This window comes from Loxodonta africana, chromosome 1, assembly GCF_030014295.1.
Source record: "Loxodonta africana isolate mLoxAfr1 chromosome 1, mLoxAfr1.hap2, whole genome shotgun sequence".
Lineage (NCBI taxonomy): Eukaryota > Metazoa > Chordata > Mammalia > Proboscidea > Elephantidae > Loxodonta > Loxodonta africana.
The window spans coordinates 191,828,841-191,840,780 of record NC_087342.1 but is presented as its reverse complement, the minus strand read 5'-3'; the positions used below and the strand labels follow the sequence as shown (position 1 = coordinate 191,840,780).

General features: G+C 39.8%; 1 protein-coding gene across 5 annotated transcripts in view; it reads right to left on the bottom strand.

Annotated features, from left to right (window-relative positions):
• Positions 1-344: 344 nt before the first annotated feature.
• NCOA7 (nuclear receptor coactivator 7) overlaps positions 345-11,940 on the bottom strand; it is a 189,988-nt gene continuing 178,392 nt past the window's right edge. The window contains exons 1-6 of one of the 5 annotated variants that reach the window (XM_023559325.2): positions 11,649-11,880; positions 10,185-10,310; positions 7,335-7,487; positions 5,581-5,676; positions 5,054-5,127; positions 1,415-4,315 (exon numbers count right to left, since the gene is read on the bottom strand). In XM_023559325.2, coding sequence (XP_023415093.1) covers positions 4,180-4,315; positions 5,054-5,127; positions 5,581-5,676; positions 7,335-7,487; positions 10,185-10,310; positions 11,649-11,723 — 660 coding nt within the window. In that variant the 5' untranslated portion in view covers positions 11,724-11,880 and the 3' untranslated portion in view covers positions 1,415-4,179. Of the gene's footprint in view, positions 4,316-5,053; positions 5,128-5,580; positions 5,677-7,334; positions 7,488-10,184; positions 10,311-11,648; positions 11,881-11,940 lie in introns of those variants that run through there. The other 4 variants (XM_064290501.1, XM_064290500.1, XM_010594676.3 and 1 more) reach the window with 4 other exon arrangements.

The window sequence follows — 11,940 nt, the reverse complement described above, 5'->3', positions numbered from 1 at the left end:
AGTTAATTGCTAGTGAAAATACGATTTGGCACTAACATCTTGAGAGCTGAGCTGTTCAATATGGTAGCCACTGTCCACATGTGGCCATTTCAATTGATTTAAAATTCAATAAAATTAAAATTTCAGTTCCTCAGTCACCCAAGTCTCATTTCAAGTGCTCAATAGCCACATGTGGGAAATAGCTACTGTATTGGACAGTGCAGATTCATGGTTCATTTCTATCATTGCTGAAAGTTCCATTGGATCTGGAAGATAATCAACAGGTCCCTGAAGAAACACCCTTTTTTCTTTTTTTAAATATGTATCTTTATTGTGTTTTATGTGAAAGTTTACAAATCAAGTCAGTCTCTCATACAAAACCTTATATACTTTTATATACTCCTGGTGGTGTAGTGGTTAAGTGCCATGGCTGCTAGCCAAAGGGTTGGCAGTTTGAATTCACCAGGTGCTCCTTGGAAACTCTAGGGGGCAGTTCTGCTCTGTCCTATAGGGTTGCTATGAGTTGGAATCGACTCGACAGCACTGGGTTTTTTTTATATACTCCTAGCTGCTTTCACCCTAATGAGACAGCACACTTCTTTTCTCCACCCTGCATTTCCGTGTCCATTCAACCAGCTTCTGTCCCCCTTGGACTTCACATCTCCCTTCCAGACAGGAGCTGCACACATAGTCTAATGTGTCTACTTGAACCAAGACGCCCGATCCTCACCAGTACCATTTTCTGTCTTATAGTCCAGTCCAATCCCTGTCTGAAGAGTTGGCTTTAGGAATGGTTCCTGCCTTGGGCTAACAGGTCTGGGAAGAAACACCATTTTGATGACCTTGTTGACCGTACTAGGGTGGCCTTGTCTAGTTTTTAGTTTGAACCATTAGAGATTTGAAACAGAGAGGGAGGAAGACCTCAAATTTTGGTGTGCATTGTGAAGCTTGATTTTCCAGGAAAAGACACCGACTCTTAAGAATTACTATGGATAATGGTTATAGGTAAGGAGGTGGGAGCAAAGGATGTGGTTAGGGCTTCCCCTGAGTGAGAAAAGGTATGTGACCCAATGGCAGAAGGAAGTGGTTAAAGCCATTTTTGATATTTGCACAAGAATTGAGTGTGGCTGCCTTTATCTTAAATTGTCTGGAACTTCTCTTGGCTTTTGACCTCCTTATCTTGCTTCATCTGATTATACTGGTAAAAATGGGTTAGGCATCTTAAGAAGGTTATGAGTCTCAGCTTTCCGTTCTGTCTTTCAAGGTTCTCAATGCCTTCCTCAGAATGAGAGTAGTTCATTATCAGCCTTGTTTCATGTGCCTTTAGAACTGGATGAATCAAGGAAAGGGAAATCAAATGAAGGGCAATCAGAACTTCTCACGCTAGTTTAGGGTGCCCCTGGTGGCTTGTAGCATAAGCCAAAAAAAAAAAAACCAAACCTACCTCCGTCAAGTCCGACTCATAGTGACCCTATAGGACACAGTAGAACTGCCCCATAGGGTTTCCAATGAGCGCCTGGTGCATTCGAACTGCTGACCTTTTGGTTTGCAGCCATAGCTCTTAACCGCTACATGTCTAAATAATTTTCAGCAGAGGCTGAGGAAACATTTGGCTGACTCCTCCCATCCAAATTCTTTGATATGAACTTAGGACATGAAGAATGGAGAAACAATAAAGACTGTTTGGGGGTCTTCATCTTTAGGAGCTTGGTGGCAAGCTGGTAGTGTAGTGTAATCAACAAGATGACAAAGAAAATTTATCAGCCGGTAAGATCTCCTCGTGGAAATTAGAAAGTGGGTCAACAGAGATGGTAAAAGGAGGAAGCCACTATTCACAGAAAGGTTAGAAGGATTAAGAACAGAGAAGAAGGTGGTAAAAGAGCCAAGAGAGGTCTCTAGTAACTATAAAAAAAACAAACCCATTGCTGTGGAGTCGATTCTGACTCAGAGTGGCCCTATAGGACAGAGTAGAACTGTCCCACAGAGTTTCCAAGGAGTGCCTGGTGGATTCGAACTGCCACCCCTTTTGGTTAGCAGCCATAGCATTTAACCACTATGCCAGCAGGGTTTCCCTAGTAACTGTAACAGGGGTAGTTTTTATGAACTAGTAAGAGAATAAGAGACTGGCTACAGGGAATGAAGTGGGAGTTGCCAGGGCAGCAATGAAAACATAAGCATTGCACTTTGCTTATCGTTGAATATTTCATCATTCTGTCACCCAATAAAAAAGAAAATCACACTGAATGCATAAATTCCTTTATTGAAAATATTGGGATAGCATTGCATTACATATATTCAATATCCATAAATGAAGGGTCACGCATTTCTGATTGAACAATACTGTTTTAAATAGAGAACACAGCATCTGGATATGCTCTCACAAGGATAGTACCATGGACTAAATTAGATAAGAGTGAACTATATGCAAAATGACCATTATGCTTGCTAATAGCACATGGCTGCAAATGGCATAAATGGTAACTGTGATCATCACGAGACATTCCTGGTATCTCACACGAAAACATTATTTAAGGAGCAGATTAAGGTTAAACTGCCAGTATCTTGTTAATGGAGAGTTCTCAATAGGAGGTGAAAAGTACACCCGGGCTACCGATTTAAGATTTTATAGCAGCCACTTAAAATCACATGGACCGTGAGTAGAGTCCAATAATTGATGATTTGCCTGGAGACCACCTGGCCATTTGTTTGTTCCCTTTTATGAACAGTCTAAAACAAGAGAATAATCTAAATGAAATATTCTGCCAGCTTAAGTCTAATATTAAGCCTAATAAAAAAAAAAATTCACAGGTAGGTAAATAGTACTTACTAATTTTTTTTCCTCAAAGATCACTAGGGATACAATTCAGGACAGACCACTTCTCAGCTTTGGCTATTATCTGAAGTTTTTTTTCTATTAGCAGTCTTTGGCTTTCATCAGATTCAGGCAATCAATAACATTGGTTAAGTTTTTGACAAGGTTTTATTATGATTAATTGTTTTTATTAAAGAAGTAGTTTAGTGATGTGAAAATGGGTTGATATAAACAAAGCTTTTCCTTTTTATTCCAATTTTTGTATGAATGCTTTTCTTTTTCTCATATAAAAGAGTCTAAAATTAAGACTATTGGGCTCATTAAAAATTTTTCATTTGATTTAAAAATTGTAGAAATTAAAACACTCAATTCTTTTTAAAGCAGAAGCCTGCTTGCAAATGTGAAAACTTGGGGAAAATTATGCAAACAACCATGAACATAAAATTTTTGTTTAAGACACATGATCTTATAAGAAACAAAACACTTTCTTCTCAGAAGCAGAGTTTAGGTTCACAAAGGTATCCATTTATATAAACATCAACTTACATCTGTGAAAAATGGTTCTTTCTTCTTTACACACGTATATAAATATGTTCAAGGTATGTAACTAAAAATTTACCTTTTCAATGGCCTATACTAGTCAAATCAATGAACACTGACAACAAGTTTAAAAATACTCAGAATTATGCACTCAATATACATATCCTGCTTAAGACATACCACCCTAAACAATCAGGGCAAAAAAAAAAAAAAAAAATTCAATATAAAATTATATAAATCAAATGGATTTGTTGCCAAAACTTAGCACAAAATCTATACATGTATTTTAAGATTTGACACAATAAAAGAAAAAATAAAACAACTGCTAACACACTTCAGACAACGTATTCAAAATAATAAATAACAGTTTTAAAAAAAGCATATATTCCCTTTAAGTGCTGTGCACTTTCATTTTTCTAAATAAGACCTCTTCCATGGCAAACAATAGTATGCTGTACACTTTTGTGATGAAATTTACACTGATAAATACCCAGGGCATGTATATATTGCCACAACCTCCGCTCCCCCCGCCCCGTTACCAAAAATAAAAATTGCATTCAACTCATACATCTATAAAGACTCTGATTCCTCACTGGATGGATTTGAAGGAGGTGGGGTATAATCTGAACTTCAAATTTGTTTCTTCAGTGTCTGCCCTCCACAAGTACCTTTCCGAATCTTTCTGCAATGGGATCGTGCTCTGAGATGATGGCAGAAAGAAAGCGTTACGATAGGATGAAGCAGCCTGGGCCAGAGCTTCGTCTTCCAGCAAGCTTGAGTGAGGCTGATTGAACCCAGTCTTTTTAACGTTCTATCTCAAGGCATCTTATTTCAAGGCATTCTCAATATCACTCAAATGTCCATACCTCTAGGTCCTGAACTATGAAGTCTTCCTTTTTAGAAAGAATATCATTATTGAAAGTGCTGCAGGAGTTGCTTCGTCCATGGTATAAATCAGCATCTAGCCATAAACCAAATCTTCCCCTGGAGAAGGTTAAAAAAAAAAAAAAAAGGTGAAAACATTCTAATCTTATGCGGCACACTTTCTGGCTTCCCTTGCCCCTTCCTCTTTCCTTTATTCTATAAACAGACTAAACTCTAAACTGCTTGTAAAATAAACCGAAAAAACCAAACCTATTGCCGTCGAGCCAATTCTGACTCATAGCGACCCTATGGGACAGAGTAGAACTACCTCATAGAGTTTCCAAGAAGCACCTGGTGGATTTGAACTGCCAACCTTTTGGTTAACAGTCATAGCACTTAACCACTACACCACCAGGGTTTTGTAAAACAAAGGATTAAAAAAAAAGAAAACCCAAACATGTTGCCACTGAGTTGATTTCCACTGATAGCAACCCGGTAAGACAGAGTAGAACTGCCTCCACAGGGTTTCCAAGGTGCAATTGGTGGATTTGAACTGCCGATCTTTTGGTTAGCAGCCGAGCTCTTACCCACTGTGCCACCAGGGCTCCAAAACAAAGGATATATTCCCTTTATTTCATTTAGATGACCCATCTTTCCTAAAAGACAAATGGTAGTAATCCCTCATTTAAACCTATAAATAAGTAATTTTATCTTTAATTCTTAGTGTCATGTGTTAGGCCACTGTCCTAGTTAAACACATGGACTAGTTAAAATCACCTAACACCTAGGTTTTGTTTACCTGCGTCAAAACAGATCTACTCAGGTCAGGTGGTAAATTACAAAACAATAAAACCTTACCCTCCACCACCAAGTTCTAAAGAACTTATGTCTCCATTGATAAAGTATGAGTTTTCTCCACTCCATTTAAAGACCTTGAGATAGAAACACAAAACAGAGAACAGGCATTTTAATCTGGAGAATTAGCAAAGAGGGAATATTAGGATAGTATTTGTTTGTGGAAGGTAACCACTCCATTGGCTGAGAAGGTTCCTGACTACTGGACCTGAGCCACAGCAGGACCAGTTCTCTGAAGGGATTATGAAATAAAGGCCTTTCAGGCACTCGGGTGCCACACCCGCCCCCTCCCTGGGTTGCAGACTATGCAGAAGTGGCGTTCCCACGGCCTGGGGACTCTAAGCAGTGCGTGTGCTACTGTCAGGAAGTGCTGACCCAAGTTGGAGTGCGGTTTATGGCTAGAGATTCCAAGTTGAGGTTGTGTGACAGGCGCTGGTCCAGTGCCCACCCTGAGCCCCCACCAATCCCAACATGATGACATCAGGAGGTCAGATATATGTACACATTTTAAAAAAAGCACATTTAGGTACCTTGAAATTGGGGCTAAAAGTGTAGAGAAAAGTTTCGCCTGTGCCATAGTAGTGGTCACTGAACTTGAAAGGATGAGTTGCATATGCTCCAAAAATCTGTCAAAAGAAAACAGAAACGTTACCTACTTTCAAAGACAAATCTCCCAAAGAAAGGCTTTCTGAAATATTTCTGACACAATCCTGTTCTGAGATCTCATTATACCTCTTTTAATAAGGATTATTGCTAAATTGGAGCGCTTAAGTAAAAAGACCACCAACAAAGGAGCAAACAAAATGTCCCTAGCTCTAATTGGAACCCAAGTAGCCAGGCTCCCTGGTGCATGGAAAATCCATCAGATGAACCTTAGAGAACTTGTTTGTCAAAGGCCAACAATTTGTTCCAATTTAAAAGGCTTCCAAAATCCACTATGGGGAAAAATTTCCTTTAGTGAATACAGACAATGTATTGGGAACATTAAACAGCAAGAAAATGTACCCTGAACACAGAAATGAGGGCTTGGGAGAACAAAGTTTTATGTGTTTTAAAAGACCAGGGCGAGACATTTCCCCAGAGAAACTTTCCTCCCTTTTGATTCGTAAAAATGGAAGTATTATACTTGTCAATAATTCTGTCCTTAACATGGCTGATCCAGTGTATCTTACTTTGAAACAGCTTTCAAGGAAAAAAAATTCCTTAATATTATGAGCTTTAAAATAGATTTATATGTGTTTACATTAATGATTCTTTTTTTTTTCTTGTTAGGAGGTGGGAAAGAGAGCCAAATTACCTGAGAAGTGGCATTTTCAGAATATGCCTGTCTACTGCTTCAGCTTCCTGTCCTTCGGCTCAGATCCTGATCAATACTTGTGTGTATGTATGGGGCGGGGGGGGGGGGGGTCATGAGCATATATATTTTGAAAATGTCCTTAGGTGATTCTGACATGCCCTCTTCCAAATCCCACTTGAGAAACAATGCTTTAAAAATGGATGTTATCTGAAAAGTCTTAGACTTTTTCAAAATAATTACAATTGGATTTTAATCACTGTGGGTACTCTTTCTCTCCAATTACACTCAGTTTCTGATTACTTGAAATACTAATCTCAGGCAGAATATAAGTCTAGAAACTCTAACCAATGTTCATAGTACTTCCTGCTACCAAATTTTTCCCTAGAGCTGCTAAGAACAAACAAAAACATCAAAAATCTTTTTCCCTTCTTCTGGTTATCTTTGAGTAAAATAACTAAAATACAACTCAGACAGTCATCTTTCTTTAAAAGCCTGGTACTAAAATATGACAAAGGCATACGGCCATCAGAGGAGGAAAGTGGCCCCTTTATGATCAATAGATAGGAACAGTCACCCTTGCTCTCATTCTGTGGATGATTCTAAATAATTACATGCTTTCTTAAACAGTAATTTTTTACCAATCAGGGAGCTTTGTTTAACAACTGGGGACTGGATAATACCAAGGAATTACTGTTAATTTTGTTAGGTCCATAGCACTGTGATTATTTAAGAGAATGTCCATTTTCTCTTTAGAGATGCATTCTAAAGTACATAGGGGTGAAGTGATAGGATGATTGGGGTTTATTACAATACTTCAGCAAAGAACACAGAAGGCAAAGAGAGGCAAGACAGATGAGGCAAATGTAGCAAAATCTTGCTAACTGTGGAATCTGGGCAATGCAGGTTCATTTTATTAATCTGTCTACTAGTATGCAAATCTGAAGATCTTCATTAAAAAAGGTTTTCTGTGACAGGATCAGGCCTCACCTGATTATCCATATCTTTGATGACCAATAGGACAGGATTATCTAGAGATGCTGATTTCCGATAGAGAGTTTTCAAGCTGGTGCCGTGTTCTAACGTGCTATATGCAAGTCTCCATGGATACCCCTGCACCCTTGCTGGAAGGCGTCGGGCCAGCTGCAAATTCAAAGATGGAGATGTAAATATACATTTCACCCACAAATCACTCATGAACCTTGGCACAAAGCAACTGCCTGTGGCTCAAACTCAAAATGATACAGTTACTTACACGTTGCTCTCCTTTACTCTGGCGAGTATTTGCCACTATAAACCAAGAGAGGGAAGAGAAGAAAATCATTGCTCTGGCAGTATTTACCTTGGCAGGGATGAGGCCCAGGGCATGTTTTCCCCCTCAGGGGCTTGACAGCGGTGTGCGATGCCACTGTGTATTTAAAGACACAGTATCCAGCTTGATAAACAGGTATGAACTAGACACATGCTCTTCCTTTCTCACTGTAACTGGACTTTCACCAAACAGTTCGTATGCTTCTCCAACTGTTCTTTCTAAAGCCTCATAGGCTCAGAGCTGCTAATGAGAACTGTAGCAGTGATGGCAAGAAAACACGAGTGTTTTTATGCCAGTAATTAGATGTAAGGAGCCCCGGTAGCGCAATGGCTAAGCGGTTGGATGCTAATGGAAATACAAGTAAAGTGTATTTGCTGTATTATCCACCCAGTGACTCTGCAGAAGAAAGGCCTGGTGACCCCCTCCTGTAAAGGTTACAGCCCAGAAGCCCCTGTGAGGTAGTTCTACCCTGTCACATGGGCTGGCTATGAGTTGAAAATCGGCTTGACAGCACCTAACAACAACAGTTAGATTGTCGTCTGTTCTCACTGTCACCTGTACCTTTCATCTACGTTAAGATTTACCTTGACCTTGGTTGTCATAAATATCAATGTGTATCTCTTTAAAATATTAACAAAGGAGGTTAGAAAGTACCGAATTCTTCAAAGTGCTTAAAATCAGTTCTATTATCATCATTAACCCCATCTCTGTAACTGCTCAGTCAAGTCTCTCGGCCGACCTGGGCCTTCTTGGGCTCACCTGTAAAATGAGGCAGTTGAACTGGACGATCCTTTACCTAGTTACTATAGAGCCAATTCAGACTCCTGGCGACCCCATGTGTGTCAGAGTAGAACTGTGCTCCAAAGGGCTTCCAATGGCTGATTTTTTAGAAGCTGATCATCAGGCCTTTCTCCTGAGGTGCCTCCAGATGGACTTAAACCTCGTTATATATACATATAAAATTATATTTATTTTGTTATTGCTGCGAATATACACAGCAGAACCTCTAACTTTTAGGTTAGCAGCAGAGCATGCTAAATGTTTGCATTACATAGCGACTATGATGACCCCTTAAGGTCTCTAAATTCATTGTTTCTAAGCTGATTTGGTGAGGAAAGCCAAATCAAAAAACCAAACCAAACCCAGTGCTGTCGAGTCGATTCCGACTCAGAGCGACCCTATAGCTAAAAAAAAAAAAAAGTACATTATAGTATTTTATCAGTTCATAAAAACAGTAATAGAGATTTTCAGAAAATATAAAATACACAAAAAAAATTAAAGAAAAAGGAAAAATCTTTATAGCGGCAGATATTTTTCATAAAGCAAGTAAAGTACATTTGCAGTATGACGTTTATTGGGCCCTATAAATTAAAGTCATTGGAAGGCTGCAATAATCACTAGGATAAATTTGGAGCATTTCTAAGCACATTCGAACTAGGATAAACCAGTTGTTGTTGAGTCAATTCCAACTCATGGCGACCCCATGTGTGTCAAGAGTAGGGCTGTACGTGGATCAGGTGGACACCTGAGACTATGCTGGCATCTCCTGCCTGGAAGGGAGATGCGAGGGTAGAGGGGGTTAGAAGCTGGCAAAAAGGACACAAAGAGAGAGAGTGGAAGGAAGGAGCAGGCTGTCTCATTGGGGGGAGAGTAACTGGGAGTATGCAGCAAGGTGGATATAAGTTTTTAAGTGAGAGACTGACTTCATTTGTAAACGTTCACTTAAAGCACAATAAAAATTATTAAAAAAAAAAAAGTAGAGCTGTGCTCTATAGGGTTTTCAATGGTTGATTTTTTTGGAAATAGGTCTCCAGGCCTTTCTTCCACGATGCCTCTGGATGGACTTGAACCTCCAACCTTTTGGTTACCAACCGAATGCATTAACCACTTGGACCAACTGAAGACTCCAAGACCATGCTAAACCCCCCAAAAACCCCAAATCCACTGCCGTCGATTCTGACTCACAGCTACTCTATAGGACAGAGTAGAACTGTCCCATACAGTTTCCAAGGACTGCCTGGTGGATTCGAACTGAAGACCTTTTGGTTAGCAGCCTTAGCTCTTAACCACTACACCACCAGGGTTTCCAAGGCTATGCTAAAAAAAAAATAGGACACTTAAAAAAAAATTGTAAGACAAGAAATGGCTTTTCCAGCTGGCTGAATGGACACGGGGCATACAGGATGGAGAGAAGGAGTGTGCTGTCTCATTAGGGAGAGAGCAACTAGGAGTACATAGCAAGGTATATACAAATTTTTGTATGAGAGACTGACTTGATTTGTAGAAAAAAAAAAAGGCTTTTCTTTGGGTTTGTTGGGAGAGGGATGTCAGTCTCTGACCAGCTCCTTATACTCCTGAGAAGGCAGCGGGGAATGCTGCTGTGACCAGTGTTGGTAAAGCCACAACCGTTACTCCTTTCCAACCTGGTTCATTCTTCACCCAGAGGGAGAAGAGCAAATGCAGTGAGGAATGGAAAGTACTTTTTAAAGCCAAGAAAACCCCTTCCCGAGGACCCAGGGGGAGCCCACCTGCTCTATGTGCATGTTCTCCAGGAGTGCACTGTGGGGCTGCAGGATGGGCAGCACCTCCTCCTCATCCTCGTCATAGTAGCTGCACGTGCTCTTCCTGCGCTTTGCCTCCTCAACAGTGATGATCTGAAATGGAGCAAACAACCAACCAAAAAAATGATGTGTTTGTTTTTCCTCAGATGGCTCAAAACTCCCTCAGGTATACAGCTGCCTGTAAAATGTGGTGCTTTGGCTCCATAGAATGTAAACTGGACAAATGCAGATGTTAACACAGTACAGCTGAGGCACTTAATATACACAAATTAAGGTCACAAGTTTTTCATTTTTAGTATAGCTGCCGTTTGCTCAGTCACTGAGTGAAAACTATGTATAACTACAACCAACGTGGTGGTGGTGTGTGCCATCAGGTTGATTCTGGCTCACCTCTGAAATGCTCTAAATTATTCTCCTTTAGCCTGCATCTACATTTGAATTGGTAAGGCACTAATCAGAGCTTATTCAGTAAGTCTAGAAACAGGGAGTTAAGGAAGATAAAGATAGTTGCCTAGTCAAAGCTCCTGATGTTTTCTCTCAAAGCTGTGAACACAGCAACCAACACTGATAGAAACGATGAATGGTAACAACACTACCAGAAACAACATGACGAAGAGGCACAAAACTTTAGTTTAAATTCCAACTAAGTCACGATTCTTTACATACAGTTTAGAAATGATCAATGTATCCCTTCCTTCAAAGCTGAGAAATATTATGACGTACACATTTATTACTTTGTAGCTATGCTCATGAACTGCCAAAGTCCATGTCACCTTAAAATTCATTTTTTGTCTCTCCTAAAGTTTTTTTTTTTTTTTTAAGTCAATATAAATCACTAAGTTATTTTGAAATTGAGGGATATATTAGGCAACTAATTCACTGGAATTCCTCGGTACCTGTATTAATGCAACCAGTGTAACAAGTAAGCGACATCTAGTAAGAGCTGTCCTAAGTTCTAAAACGCACAGTGACAAATAGAAAGTACATGCCATTGTCTGAGCCACACTTACAGGTAAGGAAATTAGCTTATAAATCTTATCATCTCCTCAAGCAGTATTTACCTAAAGAAAACACTGTTCAAGAATCACAAATCCAGCACTTTAAATGCAGAGTAAAGCACCACTCTTCTGTTGAACTCTCTATTTACCAGAGGTATAAAATGAGGCTATAAAATAATAATAATAATAAAAAAATCAAATACGGATTTCTGACTCCAAAGGGAAAGTGCAAACCACACCATATTGTTGTTGCTACTAGCTGCTGTTGAGTGGACCCCTCAATCATACATCTCCAAAAGCAATAAAATACCTGCACCAGTTGAAACGTCAGCAGGATCTTTTCTAATTAGTAGGCATTTCAAGACCTACCAAAGGGCAGATGGCTGAGGATTCACCGGTTCCTACCATCCCTCAGGGACTTACTCCCACATACCTTCACAAAAGGCTCTTGGTCAGGTCTGGCACAATAGAAAATCTGAATGTCCACGGGCAATCTTCGAACTCTCATTGTGACCAGTGCGGGCTGCCTGCGTGCTCTCTAATGAAGAACAGACCTCCTATCTGCCTCCACAACACAGATACTTGTGGCCACACTGAGCTACAACTGTTCTTACTCTATCTAGTTTCCTGTGTGATTGAGTTTCTGTTTCCCTTAGGAGAGGTTCAGCATTTGTACAGGAACACACCCAAATTAGGATTTAGAGCAAACACACACTTCCTGTCAG